Raw genomic sequence first — 16739 nt, 5'->3', positions numbered from 1 at the left:
AAAGGATTTGGGTTTCAAGTCAGGCGGGAATCAAAATGGGCCAAAGTTCGTTGAACTTCAAAAGTTTTTTTATAATGACACTGTACAGGAAAATGTGCTTGTTCCTCCAGCCTTGTTTGACGTGCAGGTGTAGTTCACCAAACAACACTTCTGAATTCTTTAAGAGTCTCAGTGGAGAATGTCCCCCCCCCCCCACACATCCATGTTCTTAACTCGTGTTACACAGTCTGGCGAGCGTATTAAAAAAATGTTTGCCGTCACAGCCACTGTGAATTGCAAAAGCGGAAATCCTGCTTACCCACTACCTTACTGAGGGGATAACAAAAAGATTTGTAGGGATACTCGGAAAAAGCCTGATCCGTCCGGGGTGAACGGAAAACTACCAGTGACAAGTCGGTCAATCTGAACACGATCCACTTTTTCAACATTTATAAAAAATAAAAAATAAAGTGTAGACAAAGGTAGTCTGGTTTAGCGGATGCTAGTCACTTGAATAATCCCCCAGTTGGCTCCAGTCATTTTTGGTTGGGTCTTTTTGCTTCCGCTCTGCCATAAATTTTCCAAAAGCCTTCTACAACATGCAACACAAAACACTTGCTGCTTAGTTTAGCGGTGAGTGGACTGATGTGAAGAGAAGTCTGGCTATGTAAAAGACCACAACAAGGACAGATCACGAAATGCATCAAACTTTTAGTGAAGTTCTCTTTGCATTTTGCTAATTAACAAGGAGGCAAGGGAGTCCCGTGTATGAGTATTTTCCAGTCCGTAGAGGACCCCGAAACCATCGGCTTTTAAACGGGTGCTGGACATTCTTAGAATACCTCGGGGCACAAATTGTATGGTGGTCAAGATCCAAAGTATGTGTTGGATAATCCCGGCTGAGCTATGCATAGTATATGCTCATACCATCAGAAAAATGTGTTAAAGCAACACATCATGCTTTAGGTTTTAAAATGAGGAATGGAAGATCTGCATATGAATGCAGCAATTTACAGATGCATACCCCATCCCGCAACCGAGGGTCCACAGGTGTGGGTCTGCTCGCCATTACCCATACCAGCCTGAGGACCAACCGCAATTCACCCTAACCCTCTCTTTGGATTAAATCTTTTTGACTAAAATGATCATCCTAACTTAACTGGCTACAAATCACGTCATAATTTATCTTCTGATTCACAACTCAAAATCCAAATGGCCTCAGATAAAAGCTAAGTTTGGCATTTTGCCATAAAACGTTTTGGCACTTATCCAAGAGGCTTCGACTGTCCTATCTGTTGGGGAGTCTCAAGCATATAAAACTGAAGAAGCCTCTTGGATGCATTGTGGAAAAGATTTCGGATTGACTTTGACTTCCTACTTATAGATATCCTATGACTGGAATGACTGAGAGTCCTCATTGAAATCTTAGAACAATGAGATTTAGAAAAGAGGCACTTCAGTAAAATGCAGCAAATCCAGTCTGTTCCAGCCAGAAGGTTCCTGCTGTAAATACAGTATGTGCTGTCATGCGTTTAGGCCATAACGGACGAGACTTCCAGACAGGAGGCCAACAATACCGTTATACCCGCAGGGAGCCCGCACTCACACCACACTGCAACGTTCCTCACTCCCACCTATTTCCAATGGGCTTCTAAGAAACCCAATAGTTACATCACAAGATTCAGTGTACCATGGCAACTCCACACAAAAGCCAGCATGCATCCCCTGCGTGCAACTACGCAATGCTAAGAGCAAAATATGTTCACATGATGCTGCTATGTTGGCTCACGTGGCATGTGCGGAGAACGAGCGTGGTGTCATATTTCAGGCACAGGTGAGAGACAAAATTACTGGATTCATTCAGATGTAAGAGTCAATCTCTAATACGGTGCAGAGGTCGAAACGTGAATACACGCGACGGTCTGCAAGGGGAGTTAACGCTGAGAATGACGATTTTCATTTTTGCTAAACATGGCCTGAGTGATCACTGGGCGAATCGAGATAGGGGTAGTTCCTGGAATGAAGGGTGCAGGTGTCAATACATGTCATCACATAAATAAAAAATCGTCCTCATTATCGCAAGTGAGGTGGCAAATTCTTAAACTCTTGACGTCCTAATTCACAACATACAAAAAATAATAAGATAACGAATGAAGTGTAAAAAAAACAAACAAACATATTCGTTGAAACATTAAATGCTTCATGAAAGTGGTTCCTTGATTTTGTCACTCTGGATATGTTAACTTCAGTTGTGGCCCATTCAAATGTTGTGCTCTGCTGCTGCATGTGCTGTACTGGACTGACACATACCTATGGAAAGTGAGAGCAAGCTGACAAGTAGGCATGAGGGCAGTTACAGATATGAAAAAAAACAGATCACGTGTCAAAATCACAGCTACTTAAAACTGACACCATTTTTATACAATTTCATGAGAAGAAAAAATCTCCACATGAATGTCATGTGGTGTCACACAAATAGGTGTCAGTGAGTAATTTTTCAGACACTGCGAATGAGCTTTGCTACATCAAAGATGATGAAATTTTTTGGGGTCTTTTTTGCCATTTTCAGGTGTCTATTAGGAAACACCATCGAGTTCAGATTGCAGACGCACATAGCTGAGGTCCCCTGTCACGCTGTCTGCAGATCAGTCACCCAATACGACCTGACGAGGAGAATTTTAGAGTGTGGGGATAAAATTCCCCAGGAGATTTACTGGTACCCTGACAGGGTGAGGAAAACTCTTGGAAGTATTTCCTTTGCCACCTCCTTTAGACAGGTACATCTGCTCCATGGAGCAAACTTTCTCAAACACAGAACTTAAAATGTCATTGATATTTAATTTTCGAATCCTGTTACCCTTATTACCCTTATTTATTACAGCCGACAAAATATGTGACGTTAATTCGATTTTTAAATTACACGTATAAGCTACAGTGGTGGGATTTGTAATTCAGTATACAATTATGTGTGGGTGCAAAACACTGTGTCGGTGTCATACCAAACTTTTATGTAATGTGTTAATGGATCCGGTGCTGACAAAGTTTTAAACTTTGATTAATTTCATACTAAAGGTCACAGACGTACTCTAGAAGTGGTAGTAGAAGCCAAAACAGCATCATCACTTCACACCTCGGCGCTTCAACATCACACACCACATTTATTGCTTTGCTCCATACAGCATTTAGTAGTCCCCGCCCCCAAAGCTAATTCATTATACAAACAGTTCATTATCAGGGCAGAAAAAACGACTGGATTTTGGAGTGTGTGAAAAGAGGTTTTAAAAAGTGCAGGTGGGATCGCCATCAATGTTAATGCCAGTCTAAGCTTCTGGGTTAAAGCAGAAAGAGCCCCAACAACAAACACAGCTGTAGCCTGGCTATTCCAGGACCGAGGACACTTGACACCGAGTGGTTCCAGTTTCAACTTCTAATAATAGGCTTGTTTGCATGCCAAAGGCACATTGCCACGGGGCTCGGGCTTTAGATCCCTCAAGATTCTTCACCCACCCCTCAGCTCATGGCACATCACCTACGCAAACAGTCGTCATAACCCAGTTACGAGTCTTGCAGGTCCCTGCAGCATGCAAAAATTGAACTAGAAATGCAGAAGGTAAGACGCAAATCACATAGTGAAAATAATAAAAGTTTCGTGTTTTATGACCTACGGTTTTTTAGTGTGGCCATAAAGGATCATGCTTACAGACCGTGATCCTCATAAAATCATAAAACTGCAGGAGTAGCAAACTCAACTACACCATATAGCTGAGTTATGTTTTTGACTGCACACTTAGTGTGGTATGCTTAGATCATTATTTTTAAAAGCCAGGGTTGGTGAATAGTAATCTAAACAATAGTTAGGATATAATGCATAGATTATCATATCAGACGTTGCCGTACATACTAATTATTTTCCAGGCATGCAGCTCACAACATGTCTCTCTGATAAATCCACATTCTGCCATTCACACAGCTCTGCTACTATTTTTTAAAACACAACAGATCATAAAATTAAAAAATAATAATGGATTGTAAAAGTGTAGTAGCCAATATTAACATTTTTCTTTGACACAGGTGCATGTGCTTTGATCACACACTGACCTACTGAGGGCCTCCATGCTACCAGAGGGGCTGACACCGAGATGGCTGGGGTGCGAGGCAGCGTCTGGGGCGCCACGGCGAGCCAGGGGTACGGGAGCTGTGTCCATCGCCTCTGGACTCTGACTCCTCAGCTCAGAGGTAAGGGGCAAAACTATCGATATGGAGTGGGACCTCGCATGGGGCGGCTGAGCAGAGCGGCTGGGCAGAGGAAAAGTGACGGCTTCAGGCATGCCGTCACTTTTCCCTTTCTTCACCTGTGTTAATGGAGAGAGAGGGAGAGAGAGAGAGAGGCCAACAACAGGTGAGTCTCGTGACAGGAAACATGAGACAGCACAGGAGGGAAATGAGACACAGCTAACAATACTCATATAAGCACAATAGCAGAGAGACACATTGCTCCGGTTGCTATGAAACATGCATTCAAGGCTCTTCTGAGGCGAGGCAGAGCAATACAAGAAGAGAGGACATCAGTTTGTTAAACGGTGAGCTTAGACTGATGCTTGTCTTACCGTGCTGACCCTGAGCGGGTATAAACTGCGTGAACCGCCGACTGTCGTGTAGGAAAAGAACCTTAACCTAACTACAGCCACGTTGTGAATACTACCTTTCTGCATTTTACAGAGTTTCAACCAAGGAAACCTGAAAGAGGTGTCAAAGAATGTGTCAAAAAGCTCCCTCTTCCTCTAGTATATATGGAAAGCGCTGGTATGGCTGCCCATGTACACTGAAGCCAAATAGCCGACTGGCTGTGGTAGACGGAGTACGAAAATGGGTGCGATGCCAGCAGCTGAAAAAATTGATAATGGTCAAAAAGAACCAATGCTAAAAGAGGCTTGGCTCTAGATAAATGACTGCTGGTCGAATTAAAAGGTTTACTTTTTCCCCCCTTTGCACCAATTATCAGTTCGAACATTTCCATTTTGGCGTTTAGCTTAATGGGTTGTTCTGAAATCTATGGATACTGCTTCCATTTACACGTGTAGTCACTGGTGCACTTAATGGGTGAATCTTTCACAGTATAATTAGCTCCTCTTCTTTAGCTACACCAGGTATGGATTTTGTCCCTCATGACTTTGTCATTAATCAAGCTAAACAACCAGAGGAGGTAAATTAGATTAAAAGGGAAAGAAAGTATGGACATGTTTCGTCATACTCTGGGGAGATGTGGTGCCGACAAGTCAAGTCAGGCCAATTTCTTTATTCTTAAATCCAGGTATAAAAGGGTGTTTTTCTTATGCGTTTTATTTTGCTTTTTTCAAGAATGATATGAAACTTTAATCAATAGAAACTGTCAAATTCATACAGGTATCTAGCCTCTATTCCGGGTTCTGAGTTTCTTCCTATGCATAAAAAAAGAGCTATAACAGAGCAGCAACACATACAAAACTAAATAGGTCAGAAGGCAAAGAAGCCCAGACAGACAGAAATGAGGATATGGCCTGGTTTCCAAAACATGAATTGAATAATAATTTGAAAGTTTGCGCACCAAAAAAATCCCCAAAAAAAGAAACCACAGTGAAATATTCAGGTAATTGAATATTTTACTTTGGTGAGCCTTCTCTGCAGTAATCTGCTGCAGTGAAAAGGCAGTTGTGGCTGGCCTTGAAACAACCCGCTCCTCTGTTGACTGATTTCTATTCAGAATGGTGACGGCCCATTTCACAGACGTCTAGCTTCACAGAAGTGAGTCTGCAATATGATCCGTACCTGTCCTCCTCCTGCAACACCACAACAAACACTTTCACCAAAATGGTGGTTGTAAGTTTGCACTTTGGCTCCAAAAGCTGATATTTGCCCCATGTTGAAAAGGTATTTAAATGTTCCTGTGGTCCAACCATAGCAACAGATTTGGGTAAGAGAAATCTTATTTACTCAACAATAAGGATTTAGCATTAATCTGCAAAAAAACAGGGTCTGCCTTTTAGACTCCTCTGCAAAACATCTGTGCGTGTGCATGCGTGCATGCGTGTTTGTGCGTGCGTGCATGTGCGTGTGTGTGTGACACAACTTCCCCTTTGATCATTCATCCTTTTTTAAGGACAGGTGCATTATAAATCAGACAGATACAACAGACATGTTTAGGGCTCCATAACTGAAGTGTGTGTGTGTGTGTGTGTGTGTGTGTGTGTGTGTGTGTGTGTTTCTCTCAGCAGACCTGACCTGAGGAAGATAAATAGACTCATAACAGAACAACAGCACCAACCATGTGCTGTAGCTCCCGTAGTGAAGTGAAAGATGAGCGATACAAAGTTGTCACTTTTAACTTTCTCTAGCAGAAGGAAGCATCTAGGCAAAGTCTGTGTTGAGTCTGGCCTTGAGAGTGAACCCGTTTCTATAGAAGAGGTTTGGCAGATGAAGGTCTAAAAGATAACATTTATGGTGATGATGTATTATTTTTATAAACCATAAAAAAGGTCGGGCCATTGACGGTAAATGGCAACTTCACTTTCCCTGCAAGTCTGTTAGCAACAGAAATCAACTACCATTGTTACATCTGCAGTTTGGAAACGACGGTGCTGGGAGCATTAATGTTAAGGTGCCGATTTTAGGCTTTGTCCATAATCACTCCATCTTTACTATACATTGCTCCAGTTACATTCTAAGCAACACGAACGGTTTAATCTGCATTTTCTAGATTAATTACTGCATTGCTATTAATTCATATTTTACATATTTACTCATAGGTCCATATCAGTATAAAAATAAAACTTTTCGCTATTTATTTATCTATTTAGCCAAATGTTGATATTTTAGTGGTGACACTTTCTGGCACAAAACACATTCTAACAAATAAGACATTTTGTCTCTATTTTTGTGAATTGGCTAATCCAATTTTGCAATATCTTTGCTGTGAATCTTATTTAAGAAATTTCACCAGTTTCTGATTTGTAAACACTGCCATTAAATAGACTGGCAAATACTTTTCTCACCATTTCACATCATTTTTAAATAAAACCTCAAAGGTATTTATCTGTAAAGTGCATCGAGTGGATCGCTGCATAGTTGCGAGTAACCACCTAAGCTGAAAATTTTAAGCAACTTCAGGCATTTAAAAACCTTTAATCTTTGCATACCAGCTCTCCGTTCCATTTCCATCCATTAGCTACACCGTTTATCCCTTTGAGGGTCAAGGGGGGGGGGGGGCTAAGGTCAATCCCAGCTGACATTGGGCGAGAGACGGGGTTTCACCCTGGACAGGTCACTAGTCTGTCACAGGGCTGACACATAGAGACAGACAACCATTCAAGCACTCATTAAAACCTATGGACAATTTTGAGTCGCAGTCAAAGCTGCATGTCTTTGGGCTGTGGGAGGAAGCAGACATGGGGAGAACATGCAAACTCCACACAGCAAGATTAGAAAAAAGTTTTTCACTGAGAAAGGAAACATTCTTCATCAGCAGATGTTTGTTTTTCACTCTCCTGAGTATACAGTATTTTACTATCAGTCAGCACTTCTTCTATCTCTATAGTGACACTGGTCTTGATATGTAGACTGCTATTATGGCGTCAGTTTGTCAGCAGCCAACCTCAGAGAAATCACTACTCATTTGACCACAAATACAAATGAACAGCTAATCAGGTTAATCACACGTAGATCTTTTAATTGACCTCTTTGATGTGAATAGATTAATCCAGATTCCCATTTCTAAAACATGTACACAAACAGGAAATGAAAAACTGCTGGTATTGTGACAGGGTCTCATCTGTAATAATACCACAACAGAGTTGGGAGGAGGACAACATAACCCATGTGTTGTTGTTTCCTGCAGCAGATTGACTTTATCAAATCACATCATGTGACTTTGCAGCGATGGCACAGGCATCAGAGGCCGTCTGAGAGATGACCTCAGAATAATCAGCACTAAGGCAATGTGCTAGATAAAAAAGCAGTAGTTAGGTATTCATTGGAAAGGGTGAGAAGTAGACTGTAGTAAACCATTAGGCCAATCCTTTAAAGGAGAACAATTAATCACACTGACGGTAGCAAACTTGTTTTCTGTACCTTCTTCCTCCTTGTTCTTGCCTTTGCAGTGTAAGTGGAGGATTTGCTTGGAAGTCCTGCATTTTCTAGTAGGTCTGTTTGTCCAACCTTTAAAAAACAAAGAAAATAAGAGTAAGAAAAAAAAAGGAGAATAAGATTTGAATACACATTTAAATGTTTACTGCAGCATGAAAAATCCATTCAAGCGTTTTAAACAACCATGAAAAAGTGGGTGAATAAAATAAAGTCAGGCTACAAGATAATATTAATCAATTTGTTTCATTTTGTCATAACAATGAAATAACAATAAATGATAATTGAAGTTTCTCAACTCAAAATCTAAATTGTACTGAATCCTAGATATTTGCCACAATGCTCACTTTTTTTAATAATTTCAGCACATGCAAAAAGTTACAGTAATGTCTGTTAAATATTAAAAATAGGTCATCATCTATTCACACTGTGTGTGTGTGTGTGTGTGTGTGTGTGTGTGTGTGTGTGTGTGTGTGTGTGTGTGTGTGTGTCTGTGTGTGTGTGTTTGTGTGAGAAAAACCATTCCAGGCAGTATAGACAAGTCAGCTGACACTGATAACATCTTTAAAGCACACAGAAACCCACACAGAAATGGCTTTGGTGTTGGAAAACAGCTTTTCCAAACCATGCCCATGTTATGTTAATCACGTCAGACATATCACATGGTTAGTGTTAAAAGGGACTATGTAAGGGAATTTGAGGAGTTCATGCAAGTTTGACCTGGGAATGTCACGCATAAACAACAACACTGCATTTCACAGCAGACAGACTCGGACAAAAGCTTCCATAGCTGGTACACTGAAGAGCATTAACGCATAAACAAGAAAGCACACATGCAGGTATGCTGCGGAAAAGCCAAGCACGCACTTTCGTCCTGGGAACTGGTGTCGGTGTCTTTGCATCGAGGTGGCTGAGTGACGTCTTTGTGTCTCTATCCGTCATGCGCACCTCCTGGGAACAGAAAGAGGACAAAGATGACAGACATTCTTTGTTTTTGTAAACTATGTCTTACCAACAATAACAAAGGAGCAAGAAATCATGTGTTTTAACAGAGGCCAGGAAGCTTTATTTGCTGTGTGGGTATGCGTTCTACTTTTGCTTTTCTCCTGAGAGCCCTGACAACAGGTATCGGAAAAGATTTAAATACAGTTGGGTGACAAAGTGCATCCTCAAACACATACAGCCACATAAACACTTTTGAGAACTTAAAGGCAACACCAGTGACCACACGTGCTGCATTCAAAGGCATTAAGAGGAGGCAGGCGAGGGGCCTCCACAGCCTGTGCGACAGCACATATGTATGTTAGTGTTTTTGTGCATGTGTGCATGCCTGTATGGAAGATGATCTTATCTGACTGAGGGGGTTTCCCATGGGTCAGCAAGGTCTCATGTGGCAGTGCCCTTAATGTCATTGACAACACATCACCGACACGTGTGACGGGAAATGTTACCACAAAAAAATTACACTATATCGTCAAAGTGTTTCCACATTTAATTTGACAGCAAGATAAAAAATCTGAGCCTTTGGATTTGGACTTTATATTTCATGAATGAAATCTGCATCTGATCACTTCATTTCTAAAATGATTCACATGTTCAGCATTTTGGGTTTTTTTGCATGGTAAGCAGTGTCACATAGGAACCTGACACTATGCTGGATGATCTTAAAAATGGTAAGGGAGTTGAGAGGTCAAACCCGAACACCTTGATCCCCCTACTGTGGCATCAGATGGCCAAAGTCCCGTTTCACAGCAATAACAGGGTCATCAATCAACCATTAAGACATTGTTTCTAGACTGTGGTAACACGTGTCTTTCCAAAAGTGAAAAAATACGGGCAGCGTTTTGCTGTTCTGCTTGTGATATGAAAGTTAAAAAGATATGCAGTTGCTGCAGCAGTAAACATTCCTCTCATTTCACCTCCTTTACTGGACTGGAACACATTTCAAATTGTGATTTCATGCTACACTTTTTAAAATTACACTTTGAGCAATTTTGGGGGGGAGTTTATGGCTAATTCCAGTAATTTATAGACTCAATTTATTACATTTATTTAGTTTAAAAAAATATATATTCAATAGTTTATTTTTATAAATAAATGTATTTTTCTTTTGGAACTGCGTAGTGCAGTAAAATTAGGTGATTTTTTTTTATTAGGTTTTTGGACTTTCTGGGAAATTGTCACAAAACTAAGAAAAGAAAATAGGGTTGTTTTTGTGAGCCAATCACAACTCAGTGTTGCAGAAATGGACTTATTTTTCTTTTTTTTACAATCCATTGTCTTGGGGACAATCTACAAATATTACAATATTTTATCAGAAATGAATAACAATCTCAATCAATTATCCTTGTTCTGTATGCATTTTTAAGAACTTGAAACTGAAACCTGACATTGCATGCCTTAAATTAATCCCAGATGGATGGTTTGTTGTGTTATTCCTCCGGTAGCTACAGATGCAGCAACAAGATGCCGCCAGGAAAACCAGCAGACCAGACAAACCAGCTAATCAATAAAGACATCAGCCATCGAAGCAGCAAACAAAAATCTATAACCGGAGACTCGAAACAGCAACCTGTAGAGGAGTCATTCCTGCGAGTCTGTGCTGTAAAATCAATACTCAGGCAATTTCCGCCGGTATTTATAAACCATCACTCGTCCAAGTGAATGAGCAGATGGTGAGATGGCAGAGCAGAGCGCAGGAACTCACACTTTTTTAAAGTGCATGGGCTCAACATGTGACTCACGGCTGTTTGTTTTTCTTACCTGCTTCTCTAACCACCGGCCCAGATCTATTCCATCTAAATATTAGCAGCTGGTATTCAAGTGAGTATACAACACCTTGACAATGATAAGGGTTGGTAGTTCTTCTGTGCAGCCTTCTTTTTCTTTGTCAGTCTCAAATATATTGCAGTAGTTCTGGATGAGCTTGACCATGATCTTGTTCAAGATATTTTGGTCCTTCATTGCTTCGAAACTAGGAGCCACGCTGGAAAAGAGAGAAAAGGGACAGAAAATAAATTAGAAGCAAACAAAGCTGATTTTATTTGAGTAGAAATGCATTGAACAGACACAGTTAAACAGAATGACTTTGGGGCCAGAGTGACACGGAAATTGAAAGTTGGTCATCAGTTCGTCGACCTGAATAACACAGCAGCACTCCGCTGCCCCAGTATGTGTAATGTCTGATGCCCCTGAGCTGTTGCTGAGCAGCTGTGTGAGATGTACACCACTCGGCTGCAGGCCAAACTGTAGGCCTAATTATATAACATCAAAGACACGCAAGGATATCCAGTACAGTTTCTCCTTCTCGGTTTTCTTCGGGGGGACTTGATTTATTTTCTATGCCGGGTTACAGAGCTTGAACACCCAAGTTTATTACTGGAGATGCCTTCCGGTATCCAGTCGGGAGAACAGAGCAGATGTATGTCAGGAAAGGTGGGAGTACAATATGAATTGTAACACACTGGCCAGGAAGCCCATCATAAATAGACCAGTGGGAACAGAGGGATATTAGCTCAGCAGCAGCAGGGAGACAGATGAAGCCAATGACTGCATCATTTAAACCATGAACATCGGAGTGAGATGTGGAAACACGTTAAGGATCAGACTCTTAAGAATGAAACATCTCATTACCGATGTGCAAGAGGTGCATCAACGTATTTCATTCATTTCTTTTGACCCACAGATGACACCAGTATTCAGACCGTACTTTATAAACAGAGCAGTTTAAACATAGGGGTCAAAGAATAAATAAAGAAGCATATTAATGGGACATTCATGATCAAGCTCTGGATTTCAGCAATATTACTTGAAGACGTGGTCAACTGTAAAAACACCATGAGAATGGCTTCTCTGCATAAGCAACAGCACCACCTGCTGGTCAAACAATTTGACAGAGACAAAGTAATAGGGACATTTTACAGCAGCCATGTGCTCAATACGAGGTCAAACTTTAATATTAATACTTTTTAAACTTTTTCAAGTTTGCTCGCGTTAGAGTGGAGAGGAATGACTGAAGCAGATTTCAGACATGACCTGAAGTCCGGACATTTTTCAAAACCTTTTCCTGCCAGGCCCCTAAAATTTCCGGACAATATCAAAGTGTGCCGACTTGAGAATACTGCAGAAATTCTCCAGAATATTTGCATCAAGTGAGTGAACGTGTCGATAACTGTATACAAAAACACGGGAATTACCATTATGTCCTGCCTCCTACATGCGCGACCCAGACACCACAGAATTTTCCAGACATTTTCCTAATGGTGTGAAGGCATCTGACTGGGACAATCCCCAGCTGCGTTTGTGTGAAAGGGAAACTCCGTAAAATGTCTGGACCCCATTTTCTGGAGTTCATGTCTGAAAACAGCTTGAAACAAGGAGATAGTTATCCACAACTACGTGTGGAGGAGGGGACGGGTGGTAGCATTGACTGCTTGCACCCCTCCTACTTCCACCACCCTTGAAAATAGTTCTTGATAGTGGCAGAACGTTTTGGGGCTCCGGAATGAATTTGGGACTCATCAGACTTATCTACCTGTTGCTATTGTGTGATGGATAAGAATTGAAACATGTCAAGTGCCTAAAGCTTTTTGCAAAGTTCTGTATATCATGACTAAAAAGTGAGTAGTCGAAAGCTGCAGTGATGGTGACGTCGGTCTGTTGGTATTCAATTTTGGAAGTTTGACCACGCAGTTTACAAACACCAAAAAAAGCTTAGACTCACTGGAAGACACTGGGTCCAAATACAGTGGCGAGGTTAAGGGCAGTCATGCGGTTGTCTTTGTGGTGGCACTCCACTAGGGTGAGGAAGTGGCAGAGGTAGCGGAGGAGGCTGTGGTGGACATCTGGAAGCAGCTGGAGTAGGTCTCTCATATCTGACCAGGAGCCATCATCACCGCACTCTACAGAAACACAGCGGGGGGGGGGGGGGTCAGAACAAGCATAATGTTGGGATGGTGGACGGACGCTGCTGTTTTGAAATCAGGAAGACTTCTGGCAAACTAAACTTCAGCAGAAAAGCTAACACATGCTCTTGTGCTTGAGGCAGCCCGTTCTCAACACTGGCTTTCTGCTCCAGTCTATTCACACACAAAAAAAAAATCAAGTGACCAGTGATTAGTGACATGACCAACTGGATTTCCTGTGGAACAGTTGAACAACATGAAAAGCATGAATGGACTTTTAGTGAATAACGTTCAAATGCGAAGTGTGGTCAATTGTTTAACATCCAGGTCTCGGGCAGGCGGTGACCTCTCCCTCCACCTGCTCTGTGTAATATCTAATCTTGAGTTGTGGTGACAAGTAATACGTGAGCATTAGAGCAAAGAGCCGGAAAATATTTTGATGCTATTACTCTGGATACATAATTGGGTCAGAGTTGGATAAACGGATATGGCTACTGATCCTGAATGACAGAGTGACGCAAATGTTGAGCGAGTGAGTGTGTGTTTCTATGTTAGTGTGTGCACGTATGCATGTATTGGTGTGTACATCTGTCTGAATGTGTAGAGGGGGAATAACAGCTTCAAGCGCTCACAGCAGCTTTAGGCCTTTTTCACAGCAGCCATTTCGACATGAAATAGGAAAATACTTATTAAGGCTCTACCCCTACATAGAACAGGACCTTAACTCATGTCATTAGTAATGCTGCGTTCCAGTTTACCTCGGAACTCGGACACCGGAAGTTGGGTTGGTGATTTCTTTCTGACATCCCGAGTCGGATTTCCGATTGCAATTTCCAACTCGGAGGTCGTAATTCTGAGTTCCCAGATCATACTGGAACGATAAACCCAGCTTCCAAGTTCCGTGGTAAACTGGAACACAGCAAAACACCTGTGTTCAACTTCTAGTTCACAAAACGGCTGCTGTGAAAAACGTCTATTGTTGATGAGTTGATCAACAAATTTATTCCGACATTGGGAATTTGTTTGGTGTGAGGCCGGCATTAGTGCATTAAACCAGCAAACTTTTGAGGGATGTAAAACCGCATGTGAAGAGGCCACATAAACAAACAAGAGGCACAGCCAAAAATTGAATCAAAAGCCAAAACAAAGCCAGACAATCAGAGGACCAGAAAACTGCAGAGAATCCTGCATGTGGACACAGAGACAGACCAGAATTATTAAACAACTTTTAAAGAAACTGATCACGGTTTGGATTTTATTTTATTTTTTGCCTTGAAGATTACAGTGAAAATCATAATTTGTCTGTTCAGTCAAAGTGATCTGCGCAGCCATATATCTAGACGATGCAGAAAGGAAAAGCTCATACGATAATGTTTTGCAATAAACCTGGAAATCTTGGACTTTGTAAAGTCTGAACAGTGAGTGTGAGAACGTTATTGTCTTGACGGCAAACTTGCATCCATTAAATGGTTTATTGTTTAAGCCAAATCATCACTGAATAATGTCGCTGAAAAGCCTATTTTTTTGTTTTTTGGATTCAGGTCCCAGAACAAATTCCCTGTGGGAACAAATAGTATATCTTGACCTTGACATGTAAAAAGATATTTGATTTATGTGCATTTTCATAATCTGAACTGTCTGTCGGTAGTCTAGAAACCAGACCAATCAGCAAGCTGATGATTGTTTAGCAACATATCCATCCATATGGGCTTCCAAACATCCATTTGTCATAAAATCTTTTCCTTTTTTTTCTACTAATACTGGCAAGGATGCCAAAGCAATTAACAGAGTAAACAAAGATACATTTTTTGTGGTAACAGTCAAGTCCTGCACCAGTGAGTGGTTGTCTTATGCAGCATTTTGCAAAAGGCCCTAAAAAAAAACGGCTGATGTTTAGAGAATATAATCTATGAGGGTAAAACGATTGCTGCAGTCAAAATGTACAATCCTCTCCCATTAAACAGATTAAACCCTGGGATGGAGGAGAGCCAGGAGTTGATTACCAAGATTGACAGAAATATGAGGTCCATCACCATCCACTGTCTGATGCAAGTGTCTGCAGAGCTACAGAAATAGAAACAAATTCACCATCTTTCATCCCAGGTATTCACTTCATTTGTGAGGGTTTTAGTACCACAGCGATTTTGGGGAAGTCATTAAGGATAGAAATCATATGATGGTTGTAAAAGTGTATTTTACCTAGTTGGATGTGTGTGTGCTGACAAACAGAAATGTTCTCCTACCTTGGTAGTGCTGTATCAGCGCCTGTTGGACCGTTGAGTTGACCAGACCCTCGGGCAGGTCCCTGAGATACTGCTTGAGCAAACTGGCCACCGTACATATGTTGGATTCCGAGAGAAGGTCAACTTCCTCTCCACACTCCAGCCGCTGTTTCAGGGTCTCCACGGCTCGGACGTTCCCGTTTACTCTGAACAGACCTTCCTGACGTAGGCCTGTAAGAAAGTCAGAAAAAAACACTGTTCAGCTACAGGTTACCAAGACACCTTACCTGCAACGTAAGTAAGCTGGACCTTGAAAAATTGGCTTTATTATCATGTTTCTGATTGACGTGGCAAATTACTTAATTTAACAATACACCTAAATCTAAGTTTATGTCTGTGATGACAAATCTGTCTTAGGAGCAATATCCCATTAACAATAAAATCAAACTTGCCTGCAAGGGGCTGATAAATAGGAAATATTTACTGTGTACAGAGCCTGATTTGTATTCATTATTCCGACCCCTTAGTTTTTCTCAATTGATTTGGTACATTTACTGAAACAAACTTACAATTGTCAAAACTCTAAATACAATCCTCACACCAAGTGGTACATTCAGCACACCACTCTATGTGACCTGCAAAAGGTGATTACTCAATCAAAATGATTAACTCATTTTTCAGATGTAAATAAACCCATCAATAAATTAATCTTTGTCATCAAAACCAAAGGGTTCCTTTATCACTGCTTAGACCAGGACAGTCAAAATGCAAAGACATCTTGTCAAATGACATTGTCCTCAGAAAGTGTGATAGTCACCCACTGTAATACTGTCCAATTGCTAACGTTGTATATTTAGGCAGCTGAATAGTATTGATGTCAGCCATGGCACACCCTCTACTTTCAACAAACATTTATTTCTCACATACCAGCTAAGCGCAAATACATGAAGAAAGCTTGTACAGAAAAAGGAACTACAGCACAATATGTGCAAGAAAAATGAAAATATGCTGCGAATGTATCAACCTCATGGGTCATCCAATCACTTGTCTCTGTCTGGCCACATTTCATCCACATCACACCTGATATCCTCCCAATGCAACGTGGGCAACATCTTAGGCATGAACGCAGCAACCCCCTACAACAATCTGCTGTGATATCCTCACAAGCAGCATCCGTTGCACACAACTGCAGTAAGGACATACAGTATATACCTTCCATCTCCGTGCAGAACATAACTCCTCAGTGGGATTTAGGAATGTGGAGTACGGTGGGAGAAACTCCATGAAATAACGTGGGATGGCAACAAACCATTCCCTCACTGTACGTGACCGATGGAAACTTACGCTGTCCCAAACTATAACATACGTACCACATAACTATTATGTATCTAATATATGTGACAGGTTATTGCGATTGTTGGTTGCTCTATTTAGCACGTAGGGATTTACACAATGAACGTGTGTATAATTGCATTTGAGAAAAATATGATTCAATCGCAACGAATGCAAACTATTTTGA

At 41.2% G+C, this 16739-nt stretch overlaps 1 protein-coding gene across 7 annotated transcripts in view; it reads right to left on the bottom strand.

Annotated features, from left to right (window-relative positions):
• fam13a (family with sequence similarity 13 member A) overlaps positions 1–16739 on the bottom strand; it is a 51946-nt gene that overhangs the window by 25564 nt on the left and 9643 nt on the right. For 6 of the 7 annotated variants that reach the window (XM_035638133.2, XM_035638138.2, XM_035638135.2 and 3 more), the window contains exons 3-8: positions 15242–15451; positions 12818–12995; positions 10933–11080; positions 8962–9045; positions 8083–8169; positions 4078–4331 (exon numbers count right to left, since the gene is read on the bottom strand). In XM_035638133.2, the coding sequence (XP_035494026.2) occupies positions 4078–4331; positions 8083–8169; positions 8962–9045; positions 10933–11080; positions 12818–12995; positions 15242–15451 (961 nt within the window). Of the gene's footprint in view, positions 1–4077; positions 4332–8082; positions 8170–8961; positions 9046–10932; positions 11081–12290; positions 12306–12817; positions 12996–15241; positions 15452–16739 lie in introns of those variants that run through there. The other variant, XM_047334035.1, reaches the window with a different exon arrangement.

Source organism: Scophthalmus maximus, chromosome 8 (assembly GCF_022379125.1).
Source record: "Scophthalmus maximus strain ysfricsl-2021 chromosome 8, ASM2237912v1, whole genome shotgun sequence".
NCBI lineage: Eukaryota > Metazoa > Chordata > Actinopteri > Pleuronectiformes > Scophthalmidae > Scophthalmus > Scophthalmus maximus.
Note: the sequence above shows the minus strand (reverse complement) of the source record. Positions and strands in the feature narration are given on the sequence as shown.